This window comes from Scomber scombrus, chromosome 1, assembly GCF_963691925.1.
Source record: "Scomber scombrus chromosome 1, fScoSco1.1, whole genome shotgun sequence".
NCBI lineage: Eukaryota > Metazoa > Chordata > Actinopteri > Scombriformes > Scombridae > Scomber > Scomber scombrus.
In genome coordinates this window covers 30,387,340-30,403,303 of record NC_084970.1, presented here as the reverse complement: position 1 = coordinate 30,403,303, position 15,964 = coordinate 30,387,340, and the positions used below count along the sequence as shown (strand labels likewise).

At 39.1% G+C, this 15,964-nt stretch overlaps 1 protein-coding gene across 3 annotated transcripts in view; it reads right to left on the bottom strand.

The window, feature by feature from the left end:
- Window positions 1-15,964, bottom strand: part of madd (MAP-kinase activating death domain) — a 53,437-nt gene that overhangs the window by 17,546 nt on the left and 19,927 nt on the right. The window contains exons 8-20 of one of the 3 annotated variants that reach the window (XM_062427037.1): window positions 14,532-14,588; window positions 13,526-13,698; window positions 13,190-13,425; window positions 12,916-13,072; window positions 12,689-12,792; window positions 12,334-12,539; window positions 11,741-11,994; window positions 11,331-11,470; window positions 10,611-10,712; window positions 4,180-4,288; window positions 3,879-4,065; window positions 3,350-3,500; window positions 2,771-2,974 (exon numbers count right to left, since the gene is read on the bottom strand). In XM_062427037.1, coding sequence (XP_062283021.1) covers window positions 2,771-2,974; window positions 3,350-3,500; window positions 3,879-4,065; window positions 4,180-4,288; window positions 10,611-10,712; window positions 11,331-11,470; window positions 11,741-11,994; window positions 12,334-12,539; window positions 12,689-12,792; window positions 12,916-13,072; window positions 13,190-13,425; window positions 13,526-13,698; window positions 14,532-14,588 — 2,080 coding nt within the window. The remainder of the gene's footprint in view (window positions 1-2,770; window positions 2,975-3,349; window positions 3,501-3,878; window positions 4,066-4,179; window positions 4,289-10,610; window positions 10,713-11,330; window positions 11,471-11,740; window positions 11,995-12,333; window positions 12,540-12,688; window positions 12,793-12,915; window positions 13,073-13,189; window positions 13,426-13,525; window positions 13,699-14,531; window positions 14,589-15,964) is intronic. The other 2 variants (XM_062428116.1, XM_062427799.1) reach the window with 2 other exon arrangements.

Below are 15,964 nucleotides of genomic sequence, written 5' to 3'. Positions count from 1 at the left end.
TGAAAAGTGCTTTGGTACTATATAAATTAAATTATCTTGACAACTGCCTAAACTGAAAACAGAGGAATGAAAGTGGTTTGAAAGAATTGCTTTTGCACACATGTTGGTTTCTACAGTAGGTTCTGCAACCAACCCTATGAGCCACTACCATTACTTCCAAGGAAAACAACCGTTTATTACAACTTTTGTTTTATTTTTGTTGCTCTGTCATCACCAAAGTAACGGCTGAGATCCTTTGCGTCGGTAAAAAAAAAAAAAGGTCCAATGGGGCAACAAAAGCACAGACAGTCAGACAAAACAGGTTGTCAAAATGCTGACAGATTAGCAAGATTATGTAAACCAGTTTATTGAGAGATGAAGCCAAAGGCAGCATATCCAAAATATCGCTATTAATCCCTCTTTGCACTGTAAACTGAGTGCACATAAACACGGTGGTTATACTGAGATAGACGTTTACAACTGTCAGTTACGGTTATAATTTTACTGCTCAGTTTTTATTTGCTTTCAAAAAACTGATGATAATATTCGTTCCCGGTTGGACTTATTTTTAGCAGTACCACAGTAATTCCAGATCACAGCAATTACTTTGGTGAGCACAACGAACCAAACCGATTTAACAGATGCTCCGAACACTGAAAATAAAACCCAAGTTGCAATAAAATGTAGTCATTAATATTATATCCTTTATTTAACCGGGTAAAAGTCTTAGTGAGATTAAAATCTCTTTTTCAAAAGTGACCTGACCAAGAGAGCAGCATAAACATTGTTTACATATTTTATAATAATAAAACTGGCAACTATAATGCCAGAAGAACTGCTATGTGCGAGGAAAAAATGATGATACCAATCTGTGCAAGGAAAAATGATACCAAGACAAGTCTGGTTTCCATCTCAAGACCGGATTCACAACAGGAAATGTTTTTCTCAGAACTGAACTGTAATTTTCTTAATCTGTGAGTAATACTATGACCTTTAGTTGTCATTTAGCAAATACCCACTGGAGGATACCTACACTGCTGCATGTCATAAACTGGTACATACCTACCTCTCGAACTGAATATTACCCTGATCCACATCTAAAAATGATTAGCTGTAGTATTTAATCCATCCAAAGTATCAATCTTGATTTCAAATATCGCACACCACGACTCGTATGCCTACATTTCTTCAGGTTATCCTTTGTACATGCTTATTAGGTACAGTCCTTTGTTCATCATCACTTAATGTAAAAAGACACTGTTGAGTTTGAAAAGGTGGAGAAAGGGGGTGGAAAAAAGGTCAACAGCTGAACACCCCAATCTTTTTTCTTTTTTTTTTTTGGTGTGTGAAAAGTCTCTTACTCTGTGGTTTTTCCATAGCTTTTTGCTTATCCTGGTGCTTGCTCCACAATTCTACCCAAGATGCATTGCAAGCAAGGAGAGAAAGACAGAGAGAGAGTCAGAGAGCAGGTTGAAAAGGCATGTATGGTGGATGAGCATTGAAATAAAAAAACAGAATAAAGAAAGCATTTTGATTATCTGTCACTACTGAATGAGAATGTTTTGTAATGTTTGCATGTAGCTGTTTTTTAAAAATTCTGGACAAAATGAAAAACAACTTATTGTCTTGTCAAGCTGGATCCATTGTGTGTGTGACAGCTACTAAGGTAACATTACAACACACCCAAAAAGCTCCTGGCCCAAAGTCCTGGAGAGCCACACAGTGACGTCACAATGAGCTTTGGCTCTGACCACACGTCAGTATTCATAGACCGCAGTTGTCTGGCTCTCCAAAGCAAAGGTGAGCAAGAGGTGGATTGTTTGGAAAAGAGCATGGGATGGGGTTGAGAGGCCGACTAGGCAGCAGGTGAAATGGAGCTGTTGCAGAAGCCGGGATGCACGTCTCACAGCATTCTGTAGAATTGAAGGTGCAACTTGTAACAGGAAGAGAAGGGGTGCGGGTAGGAGAGGTGTCAGGGTGGTTGACTGAAAGTGTCCCCCGTATACAGACCCAGAATAATTCTCAGAAAAATTAAAGTGGTAGATGGATTTTTAAAAGGATTTTCCAAGTCAGTTGGTTCTTTGGCAACCAATAGAAACAAAACCACTTGCTGCAGTGAAATTTGTCTCTTGTACTGGGACTGTTTACTGGGGAGTGATGCTTCCACCCTCCATGCTTAGAGCAAAAGGGAGCTGCCATTTTCTACAGCACGCCTCGCAAGAAACCTGCGGTAAAGGCACAGACACCGATTTTTTGCTATCGATGCGCATACCTCTGGTTTCCCTCGTCCACTACTGCAGATTAAGGTATTGGAAGACAAAAACAAAGACATGCATTCAAGGTGCTAAGAGGCTTACAACAGAAGTCCAGAGAGGAGGCAAACAGGGGCACAGATGTTTAAGGAAGGGAAGACAAACACACGCAGTCCAGGCTGGTACACAGGGTAATATTCCAGACGCTTTTTAAGGCTTGTTCACACTTACAGGATCAATAATTTAATTTTAAGTCAAATTTGGGATTTAGATTTTATTCTTATACCATTGTTATATTTTGGAAACCATTAAAAGAAATAAGAAGTATTCGTGTGATCACATGATTATAGCCCAAAGTGTGTGGAATACTGTAACACCTGTAAGAATCTGCCGGGGACAAGTGAGGGGGACTTTCTTGGAGACGGTTGGAGAAGGGGTGGGGACTGGTTCTGAGGTTGATGAGCTTGTAGGGGTAGGGGGCGGGGGGGGTAAGGGATCTCATAGTGCGCATGCAACCGAAGCTGGAGTGGTGTACACACCAATCGAGGCAATAAAGTTCTCCTCGTTCAGACTCCGGGTATCAAAATGGCGGGTTCCTCTGCCAGTTGCATGGTGCGGCAGCTGCAGGTGAGGAACATTCAGAAGGCCCTGAGGTCTGGCAGTCTCCATACGACCAGAAGGACTCTCTTTACTTCCTGGGCTTCCAGCACTGTCTGTGGGGCTTCGCTTGCGTTTTTCTGGGTCTACCGAGTTATCAAAATTAAGGGGCCAAAGACAGATTTCATCAAAATTACAGAAAAAGAAAAGAAAATAGAGCTTCAAAGTAAGAGAGGAGCACGATTGTCAGACAAAGGAGGGAAAATAGTGAGTAGATCAAAAATATTTACAATTACAGTTTATATATCAGTGGATTAACCTCTAGCATGCAAATTAAAGCTTAATATAATCATGATGCAAAGACATGGACGAGTGTTAGTAGCACAAGCCTACTGCTGTTTGGCTTCACAGTGTGAAAGCTTTGAAAAATGAGCTGACAGAATTTATAGAAAATGTTGTATATAAATGCAACAAACCAGCGTTTACTGAAAGCATCCCTGCGGTAAATGTGGGAAACGTACCTTTGGTTTGATAATGTGTGCGGGCTATTTCCAATAAGCTGAAAACACTAGCCATTCCTCCGAGGCCTGCGTTAGTGTAGGAGTGCTCCAGACTGGACACTGTGCACTTCAAGATGTCCAGCATGCCTTTGTACACCTTTCTGCTCACCTCCTGGAAACAAGGTTCATCATTTCAATTAGACAGCAAAAAACAAGCAACACTACCAGTCCTATTTTCTTAAATGAAGCCAAAAGTACAAGTAATAATATGATTTCATGGTATGAGTACACTTAAGTATGATCACGATTTCATGCTTATCAATAACTAACAGAGACTACAGATGTCAGAGCATCTACTTTGTGCCGTTAAAACTGAAAAATAGTCAGTATCCTTCTGGCTATACCCAAAGTAGTAAATAATAAAAAAGCTGTGTGAAAAAATATCTGAATATTAAAAAAACTTTTTTGTTTTTAGTCCTGAGGTTTTCTTGTTAATATTGTGTATTTTTTGGCACATGAGTTTACAGTGAGGTAAAAACGATCATCTCACCACATCACGTATGATCTCCTGTCTGGCGTCTTCCTCTGACTGCACGGCTCTGTTCAGCTTACTGAGCACAAAGACACGGAGCTGCTCGTTCTCCAGCAGGCGGCGCACTTTTTTCATGTTGAGCCAGCCGACTCCCTGTCCGTCCAGGACACTCTGCACCACTTCCTTCAAGAACTGCTGGTTCTCACTGTAGCAAAATAACACAACGGACATATTCAGCAGAAAGAAGGAATTAAAAAAACACCACTTTGACAAAATATGCTCTAATCTTCCATATTGCACATTTGAAAGAATATATCACCTTGTGTTGTTGACGCGACCCTGAGGAGAGGGAGACTCTCTCTTCACTGTTGGACTGTGCTTGATTACAGATGACTTCTGATCCACAAGAGCTCGGGGTGCACGTGCGCCTGGTGGAAGAGCACAAAAACAATGAGGTTTCTGAAGACCACATAGCAAGAAAACCAAAATAACACAACTGCAAACTACTAGCACACTAGACAGAAGAGCACTCAGTATAAGTAGACTGGACACACACAGAGGCACTTTCTCACCAGGTACTGTAAAACAGAAAAGGAGACAGCTTTTAAACTAGTCTTTTTTTTCTTTTTCTTTTAAGCTTCCACATCAAATAAAAAAAGGAGGAAGTTTGCATTGGTTTATGAGGAGAACAGACACACCTGGACTCTACTGTAGGTTATCTACTGCTGAACACACAAATGACTGAAGCTGCTAGAGTCTATTATTACAACAAGAGAGGTGAAGGACAAATCAAACAGGGACATGGTGCGCACGCTCACGTCACACACACACATACACACAAAGGAGTCCAAAATGGTGCTCTTGGTGATGGCATCACACATGAGCAGTAGATAGATGTGAGGTCAGACTGAGGAGACTCTGTACAGCGACTACATCAGTGATATCATGCACAAAAGGAAAAGAGATGAGTGGATGATAAGATAAAGTAAGTTACACTTTAAGGTCACAAGCTGACTCATTCTTATTAATTGCCGCACTGCTGTGTAAGTGGACCGTGTGTAGGGGTTGGGTCAATCAATTTATCATTTATCATTATCACCATTATTAAAAGAGGTTCAAAAACAATTAGGAAACTCTACCGTCTCACTCAATTGACTCAAATGAATAAATAAATGAGACTTGAACCAAACCCTGGCAGCGTTTAATGAGTTGGGTCATTAATGAGCGCCATATCTAGCTGTAGAAGTCATGTCCCTGCTTTTAAACCTCAGTGATACCTTTTTTTTTCTCCAAACAGCTATTAAAAACATAAAAGTGTTTCCACATCTCAGCCTTTCCTCTCATTAACGCCAATATAAATCCCCCATGTGTATTTTTTTCACCTTCGTCCCTTTTGCTGTTTTTTAAGCATGACCATGAAAGTTATCAAATGTCACAGAGAGTGCTGACGAAGCTGAAGGGTAGTGCACCTGTTGCAACGGTTCACATAATTATTAGAATAAAAAACTCACCCAACTTAATCAATTAGTAAAAAAAAACTCATTCACAAACTTTTACTGAGACCAGACAGACTCCAAATACAAGTGCTTAAGTTAGTCTTGAAAAGTTATCCACAGATCTCCTTTCTGACGTGGCGCATATTCACCAAACACATTTTTTCACTAAATGTTCACTAAACACGCTAAGCTGCAATAAAACTCACAATTTCTCCATGTTGTTAGTTGCTGATTTTGTTTCTAGGGAGATGGCGAGGGAGAGGAGGAATGATCTGACATCTGTCATTGCAGGCTGTCTTATTGTCAGTTTTACATGACAGCAGGGATCTATTGTTTATTGTTGTTGCCGGGGCGTCATGGGGACAAGAAATTGGGTTTTATCCACAATAGTAATACTTTCATTGCACAAGCAGAATCTTCAGCAAGTTTTTTTGTATAAAAATGTGTTTTGTTGTGATTCCAATAGAGAGACGAGACACATATAAAACACAAAAGGCACTTGAGGCTCTTTATGAGTATGATAAACATGACTGGAGGAACAGTGGAGATGTTTTATGGATTTGTTTTCCCAACCATGAGCATGGGTCACACATATCTCAGGCTAAGTGGAAAGGTTTGTTAGTGGCTCTAGTGGAGTCTCAGGCTGGTGGCCTTCATCAATATCTTTTGCAGAGTGGTCTGCAGGTCTTGGCCGGGCCCCAACTTTCAACCGTGGCTTCTTACGACAGCTAAAAGAGTTCAGAGATTTATTAATTGAGGATGTTTAAAGACTGTGGCTTTCTTAAATGGTGCTTAGCCTTAGGGGTCAAATGATTTGTAAACCTGAATGACGAGGAAGATGAGGAAATTAAATCCAAAGAATGATCTTAAATGCAACTGCACAATCATGTCAGCACACTGACGAGCTAGAAAATGATGTTAACTCAGCTAACATGCAACAAAAAACTGGGCAGACTGCCAGCATATGAAAAGCAAGTCTGCCAACGTCATTCAGATTTCAGCCTTAACTGAACTCTGCAGGATGAACTTAGACACAATCATCCATTCAGTGACAAAATACATCAAAATTATTATAAATGTAATTTACAGTTTAAAGCCAAGAGATGTTTTCTATATGACAGCTACAATGATTTAAACATTGCATTGGCTACTCAGTAGTTCAGACATCTGTGAAAATATAAAAATATGAGCACCAAATACCTGTCGACCAATAAATAAAGTCTCTTGAGGGCAGAAACCTGTTACTGAATTTCATCACCTCTGCTTGTGTGATGTGAGGCTCCCTGGCAGAACTGAAAATTGTTTGGCAAACTTGATGGATAGCAAACCGTTCACACAACTCTGTCCTGATTGGAAACTCAGGCGTAAAAAGGAAAAAGCCTCAAGGCAATTTGGGCGACATGTAGGCTCTCTGAACAGGAACCACGCTGCCTTCTTATTTTAATACTCAATTAATGGACTGATCAGGTAAACAAGCTAAGAAACACACAATCTATTCCTATGATTTTAGATTGGATAAAATACTGTCCACAATGATGAATAATTAACCAACTTCATCAGCTGATTTAATATTTCATGATGGGATTGTTGTTTCATTTTTGATTCTGTGGTGGATGAAACTGTGGAGGAGTGCCACAAATTGAACTTTGGTTACTTTAGTGTCTTTGATATGCATACATTAGCTACACAGCTAACAGTGAGATACAAAACAACACTAACTCGTGAATATAACACAAAATTCACTTCCACATACAGATCCTACAGTATAAGAAAGTACATTTCAAAAATGTTCAATATACTGTATATGTACAGTACTTTTAAGAGATCCACAGTAATCACTGAAAGTACACAGGAAACTAGAGTCATAATAGCACTGCAAGTGAAGGCAGTTCCCCAGAGATGGTTGTTGTTATGTTTGGTTTTTTTTAAACGACACAAACAACCATCTAAACAACCAGTATCCTGCCTGGCAAAAACCTGAATTTAGTTTTCTGACAATAAAAAAATAATTTAACCCGCTATGGTTCAATATTTGCATAACGTTACTGTACTCGCAGTTCATTGTGTACAGAACAATTACGACATGATTGGGCCCAACCCCATTTATATTCTGTGGGAGCATAAAGGACGAGGAAACAATGACAAACAGTGGAGGCTGGTAGATTAGTTATTATCAATCAATCTTTCAACATCCTGTTCTGTGTCTTGTGCTGCTTCCCCGTGGTTACTTGTATAATAATGTATTGTTTCACTTATCCCGGTGATTATTGATGTTAGATCTAGATATAATTTCCCCTCAAAAGTCCTTTGAAAAATGCTTGTGACGAAGTTCTATCTAAATAAATAAAATTAAACATACTGTGAAGTGAAATAATAGTTAGTCTGAGGCACAACAGTCACTATGAGTGGCGGCATGATAACACAACAGACTTGATGCTTCACTGAATCTTTGATGACACACACAGTGACTGGAATGAGGATATACAGAGGGGGATGCTGGGAGATGTAGTTGACTGGCTTGGAGAAGCATGCAGCTCACTCGATAAAAAGGGCAGAACCCACCTTCTCCGCTCCCCGGGCCGGCCTCTGTAATTATCTCCATTAGAGAATTTAGCCCAAATACTGCACACAAAACCCAGAATTAGTGCCACGAAAAAGGTGGACAGAGAGAGCGACACCGGCCCAGACACAACCAGTCTGAACATCAACCCATAACACAATAGACATGCACACTCAACATGGTGCCAAAACAGAGGAAAAAATAAATAAGTAAAGCAAGAAACAAAACAAAACAAAAAAAGTAAAAGAGAAAAGGGCAGACAGAGAAGAGAAAAAGACAATATGTACTGATGATGGTATCAAACCTGAAAGTGACTAATGCAATGTGTGACAACACATTCAACATTTTATAGATTAACACCAAGTAGAAGCTATGTGTAGCTCGTACTTTTTTGCATATACTGTATATAAATAGCCTGATATGAATAACACTGAACAGGAAAATGTAAATCTAGAGTAATGGATGGAGTTGGAGGTGTTTTCTTTATAATTAGTACATGACCTCATTTGAATACTGGATATAAATCTTGTTCTGAGCACAATAACAAAAAGGTCATTATGACACACAGTCATAATAGGACATTAGAAAACCTTTGATCTTCAGCAAAGTTAAGTTTAAAATAGTGTGTGACCTCTAAAAAGGGAAGGAAACACTAAACAATGGCGAGCCACAAAACAAGCAAGCAAAGCAAAACACACACATGAGAGAGTAAGGAGGAGTCAGGTGGGGAAACAGATTCCATTCACTGAGGACATCTCTTTCTGTGGATGTCATTCAAAGACATATAATGTCACTGTGTTAACACATTTATTAAGGAAATGCAGTTAAAAAGACGACTGAACATCCTTCTTCTTGCAGTAGTAAGGATGTGCAGATGCCACACCGGTAACAGAGGAAATCTTTTGACTATTAATGTCTCCGTCATCAAAAAGACTCCCACCAGTCACACAGAGAGGAATGGCAAAGGAAGAAGGGAGGAGGAAGGCATGAATATACATGAATGATACTAAAGGTGTATCTTCTATCTTTAGTCCTAAACTGAGACATAGGGTGTAGGATAGGTATAGGCCACTTCAAGGGAAGATAAATGCCTATTTAAGGGGGGGGGGTCTAAAACAAACTATCACACCAGACATAACATACCCGGGCTGTCAGGGTCATCTGAACAACAAAGACAAAACACATCATAATCAAAAGGAAACAGAACATTTTCTATGGCAGCTATTCCACATGGAGTGGAGCTATTGAGTTAAGATTATCATGCTACACCTGTTTTTTCTCTCAGTTAAAGTGAAAATCCAGCCTAAACAGAATTCATTGTAACCATGTAACCTTTAGAAAATGTAATAAATATTAGCTACTAGCCAGTATAAAATATCCTGAAGTATAATCTCATATCTTCTTCTATCTTATATCATATGTATTTAGCTAAACATGATACCTGTTTGTGCTGTGCGTAGTTTATCGTCACTGGTTTAGTTAAAAGTTATTACATTAATGAATGGCTGAATATGAGCATAAGCTAGGACTGTGGTTTGATTTTTTTTTTTTACGTATTATTTCCAAGTACTTGAAACTGCTGTTTATATGATCTGTTTATATAATATGATCTGATATCAATATCTGAGTCATAACACCCATAAAACCATATATTCTGCAGTTAGTGTGGATTGCTTTCTTTTTCTTAGTTTGTACTTTTTCCTTGAAAAAAAAGAAAGAAAGGCTGAAACCTGCATTTTCAGGTTGTTTTCTGACATTTATCACTTTGCAAAAGACACCTGTATGAACATTAGCTCATGTTAGTTCTCTCCAAACATAGACTGGTGAGTGAATAATGAACTCAAGTTCCAGAAATAAGCTGCACATTTATAGGAAAAGACGTGCTCATCTCTTAAGACAAAGAACAAGAACCTGGCAATAATAAATGCAAAGTCTGTTTTTTGAGTGGATTTTTCTTTTTTAGACACATGAGAGAAAAACTTTGTTTGATTTATCCTCAATATTCTCCTTTAAAATAGTGCCATATCCGTTTGGCAGTCCAGAGGGAAGAAAGTCAGGCTATAAAAATGTCTCTACAAACCTGCTTGCTCCATCTCGTCCTCAATATCAAAATTAAAATATTCTTTTACACAAAATTTAGAAGAAAAAAAAAAAGGCAGAAGGACAAAAAGTAAATTTAAATACTTAAAAAAATACTGAATAAAAATACTATGCTTTTACAACATATTGAAGATGCATGGTTTACTATTTAGTTAATGAGTAACGCAGACAATACATAAAGTTATAATGATTTTAATTCTTATTAATTATGATAATTTAGTATTAATTAGAGAATTCAAATCATGGTTTTCAAGTGAAAGAAGTAGGATTTTAAAAAAACTGTCTATATAAATGTGTATATGACTGCAACCAATGATGAAGCCAGTAATAAAAAATAAAGAAAAATCAAATGAGTGAGTCCAAAAAACAAAGATGTTTAAGGAAAATCAGTGCAACTCCTGTTTTTTTTTTTACTCTTAACCATTAACGTCTCACCTCTTCCTACCTGTGCGTCCTAATCAACACATTTTATGATCATGTTTCTTATTACTCTTGAAACCACAACTGTAACTACAGGGACAGAGAATAAGATGACAAAATCACCAGAGGGAAGCTGAACAAACATAACTGGTTAGTTTGGCCGTGTTGTCGTACCTTTTAGACTTGGGAAAGGTGTTGATTTCTCCCTCGCTGCTTTGTTGGGAAGAGCGAGGTTGGACAGACTAAAACTGGTGCCGTGGTTCTTGTAAAGATTGCCTGTAGTAAAAATAACATAATTAGAAATAGGAACATTTAAATAACCGTGCAAAAAACTAAAGGCATTATAATTCAGCATTACTAAACCTTCACACAAACATTGGTGTGAGAGAAGCAAACATTTCTTTCAGTAAGAAGAGGCTACTGACCCAGCTGTTAGACAAATCATTCTTAAATTAAGTATAGTAAATATACAATTTTCCACATCATTAGTCTTAATAATAGAAGACTTCCTTTACAATCAAACCTTCTAATGTAACCCATATTTTAAAGAATAACTTAACACTACATCCATTTTTATGAGTTAGTTATTTCTATGGAGTCTGTTTTAGTCTGTTTTATCTGATGATTCAGGTCCCAGTCAAATGTATTCATTGCATTAGCACTTATTTACCTTTTTCTGGAGAAAATCAAGTAATTCTGTTCACAATGTACAAGAAAAAGTCATATTTATAGAATATGTTCAGTGGGTGTGTTAAATCTAAATTGGGGTGTTAAGAAAGGATGAACATGATCTAACAAGTACTTTTTCTCCAATTCCTAATAATCTAAAATCATCACACTTTCTACAAAAATGTCTGAAAAACAATCAAACACATGAACTTCAAATATCCTTACTAGCAAAAGACATGAGTCCTCCAAATCCATCATTGCTGCTGTTGGAAATAGTGGAGTTTGGCGAGCTGTTGCGGGAATCTCCTTCCCCGTCAGACTCCCCAGGGAGCCTCAGACTACTGGGACGTAAAGGACGCTGCGCCCTTTTAGAGAAATAACCAGAGCTTGTTAACAGTGCCTCACAGACACAGACAGTATATGTATGTATGAAATATACACGCACAACATGGGAAAGACACTCAAGCACTCAGGGCACATCACAACATCACACCACCAAAGATTCAAGACCACCATGAATGAAGAGAGCAATTTTGACATGCTGGGTTTTGATTGTGAACATTGCATGGATGGTCAGAGAGCCCATTTGAATGATGATAAAGCAGTCATTCAAGTGATGAACAAGTATAACACACTTGTTGCCATTGAGGTTCTGGTTGAATCGAGGGGTGTATGACTCCACTTGCTCTTCTGCATCAGGGTCATCCTCAGAGGGGAAGCCATACTGAGGCTCAAAGTATGGGTTATCATACTCTTGTTTTTTGTTGGCTGGGTCCACCAGGCCAGCATCAGCTGTGGCTCTGAGGAATGGCTGGCTGCCCAGTACTGGGACAGGGTTCTGTATGGCAGCACCTGCTATTGCCTCAATTTCAGGTGCCTCCCCTTGCTCCTGAAAAAAAAAAAAACAGTTCAAGAAATAAATTGTAGTTTTGAGGGGGGGTTTAAACCTATTATCTCAATGTGTGTAATTATTGTTGCTGTAATTGTCCTTCCCATTATCTCAATCCAGATGAGAGTAAATCTGCATTAAACTGTAGTTGGGCAGCACATTCATTTATTCTGATTGAAAACCTACTTTATTACAAAAGTTAAGATGTTATAGAAGTGAAACCTGACTAAATATGTAGACCAAGTTATTAATCAAAATATTAAAAAATCAGTTTGAAATGAAACACTTAAATTTACACCAATCATTTGAGGCATTTCATTAATGACAGTGATCACACACATGGTTGACTCCCTGGATGATTGTGCTGGGACTTGAGCTTGCAGTTGTGCTGGAGCTTGAGCGAAGAGGTTGTCCATCAGAAGGTTCTGCAGCTCCTTCGCCACTGGGTGGACCGTCTGAGCCGTGGCCTTCCCGGAGGTCCTGGAAATCTTGAAACTCAACCTCGCTTGCATCTCCCAGTGCAGCATGGGTATGTGGTTCTAAGCCTGATGCATTAAAGTAAAATACAACAAGGAAGGACTTAGTAAGATTGTGGTCAGCATGTACCTTGAAATAACTAACTCAGAAAGGGGCTAATGTCCGAAGTCAGTGACCGAACAAATGATTCATTTAAACCTTTCAGTGTCAAACTTACTCGGTGTGTCTCCCTGGATGTCTCCTTGGATCATCTCACTCACAAGGTCTCCAAGTGAAGAGTAGGAGGAGCTCGAATCATCGTACGCCTCGCTGTCACTACCACTGCAACAAGTTACATTTCTCATCACCAAAAGCAGATGACAAATTTTGGTAAACCAAACCATAAACTCTGCTAAGAAGACTGAGTTGGATCATTACAACGACGAGGATCCGGTTCTTTCTCACCTGTCTGTGGGGTCAGAGTCGTTGCCCTCATCCTCCAAAGGACCAGCCATAGCTTCAACCAGCTGGGAGCTTCCATCATACACCCGGTAGACCACCGGCTGTAGTTGGTGAGCATACCACTTGGGTTTGTCGCCGATTAAGGAGGGGTCAAACACATCTAAAACATGTGCAGAGTGTACAGTTAATACTCTTTACTTGTCATGATGCACCTTACATAATACAATATCAATATCAGGAAAAAATATGATCACTATAATCTTGTATGGAGTCTTACTGTTATGTATCCTCTGAAAGGCGAGGTTGGTGGGATTGAGAGCCCACTCTCCATAAAACTCCACTGCCTGGGTGTGAGACAGTTTATCCGCAAAGCAAGAACGCCGTGGCCGGGATGCGAGAAAAGACGACGCCTGAAAAGCCACCACAGGACGGGGGAAGAGACGCAAGGTGCGAGTGTGCATCTGGAACCCCTGGAGAACATTTGGGGAGTTGAAGAACCGTACCATGGCGACCCTGTAAAACAAAGTTGCCTTAATATTTCTGTATTTTGACGATGACTAATTAAGCCATTTTGAAACATGACAAATGAACAATGGCAAGAGACAAGGCTTACCTTGTGGCGACATCCACAGAATCAACATCGTTGCCATAAATCAGGGGGTTGAACTCAGTGGAGGATGGTGAAGCTTTATCTCGCCCAGGTGGGAGCAGCGGGATCTCCTGACCTTCCTGGAATTTCTCCAGGTTCAGGATGGGCTGGGTGTTCAAACTCATGCTGGCCAAGGCCTAAAAACACGTGGCAGTGACACAAATTATAAATCTTGCAGGGGAGCTAAACAGAAAACAGAGCGCTGTGATGAACCACTCCCACTATTGGCATCAACATTTCAGGGGACATTAAATAATCAATCAGTGACTGCCTGCTAGAGAGGGGTCTTGTTTAAGGGATTATTTTAAAGGGCGATCTTTGTAATCTACACATACTGTACATCTCTCATTACTGTGAAGCATCTCCGCTGCACAGTAGTGTGAAAAAGGAGTTTAATATAGTAAGGTAAAAGATAATTTGTGCCATTTTGTCTTGCTAAGTAATGAGGCTTTCCTCGGTTTCACCATTTACTTTCACTTCTTCAATTTCACTTTTACTCTCATGATGTACAGTAGCCAGGGCGTTAGATTTGTGCATGTTGATGCCTGTAGTGGGTGTGTCATTTTGGAGAGGAGGAGCACAAGGGAAGTAAGTACTATGCATGGTTTGCTTTGAGGGGAACTGCTGCAGACTCAAGTGTCAATGTTTAGCTTAGCACAATGGAACATTTAGTTGCTGGGTCTGGATGAATGTTAACTTTGTCAAAGTGATTAGCTTCATCATATCTTGTTTTGGTTACGAGAACACTCACTGATGCCAAGATAGATGCACGCACATTCAGTCATGCTCAAGCCAGAGCTAAGCAGTGTATCAAAAAACTGGTCCGCAACATTCGGTCACACTGTTATGCATTTTATTCAAGTCTTGAGAATAGAGACAAGTAGTAGTGACAAGCAAAATAATGTGAGAGAGAGAAGATATATATCCGTGCAGGGGCATTACACATTCCACAGGAGGAGAAATGAGTAACCTTATTTTCAGAGGAGAAGATCTGCTTTTGGGTGATCACGGTCAACCTAACCAGACACTAGGAAGGGGGATAAGAGAGATGCGAGGAGAATCACATGAAGGCCTGGGATGATAACTTTGTGACTGACACTGGAACAGGACGACGGAAGGGTCACAAACGTGACCCCTTCCCTTTCTTTTCTTTGTCTCCTTTCAACAGTACTTCCCTTTTTGTCAGTTTTTATGGCTGACAGTTAATAAGAGTAATTTGGTGCCACCCAAATGTGAGTCAAATAAATCCTGATTACTCAACAAAATGCTGATGTTATTTTTGATTTGTTTGTGCAATGAAAGATTCCTGGAATTACTTTTCAAATCTACGAATTTACTGAAGAGAGGAGATAAGAAAAGATTTTTTGTGTTTGAACGAAATGGACGGCAAGTAGAGCAAGAGGAAAAAGAGGGTGAGGAAAGAGAAAATTGGAGTAAGACAAAGCCAGAGAGAGAGAGAGAGAGAGGAATACGAGAAAAGATGGTCAACATGAAAGACAGTGAGAGACAAAGACAAAGACAAAGCAATAATAGGACCAAAAACCAGACTTCACCTACACAATCCAGCCACTAAAAAGACACATGAAGGCCATCCATGGTGACCAACTGGGACGAACCAGTGGTTATGATGGAACGGTGATGACAGATAACAAAACAGCAGATCTTTTCAGAAACACACATAAAATACTTGCACACTTAAAAGCAAAATAAAAACCTTAACTGTAACTCTTAATTATTCAACAAAAAAAAGAAATGTTGTGTGAACTGAAATATCACCACAACCATTAAAAAATTAAAAATAAAGTAAATAAATCAGTTCCTAGTTGGAACCCATTTATTTTTAAGTCTTGAGTGCAAGTATTTTCAGTGACTCTCACATCAAAAGCATTCTGCTTTGGCATCACAGTCTTCAGATAATCAGTTAAAAAAAAACATCTTCAGGGAAACTTTCTCCATTCACAGATATTAGTGTTTGTTGTTTTTTTTTGTCTTTCTTTTTCCAAATATACAACTGCTAAACGGAGGCTTTGCACACTCCTACACTCACCAACCTCTCAGTCACACATCCGCACACAGGGAAAGAGCTGCTAATCACACACAGCAACCGAACCGGCTCTGATTCAGGGCATATTCAACGAGTGTACGTAAGGATATAAAACCTCTAAATTGTTTGTAAAGAGCATATGTGACGAGTTATGATATGCTTGTATTTAAAGAGACAATACAATAAAAAGTTCTAAGAAACTTAATTCTGATTGTTTAAAAAATATTTACCAGCAGCAATTGATTATTTATGTAAAGGATGGTATTAAACATACATTTCAGTGATGCCTCTGTATCTTTTAAACATATGATTAAAAAGCAAACATCCAGTAATTTGAAAATCTCATTCAGGGTTATAAC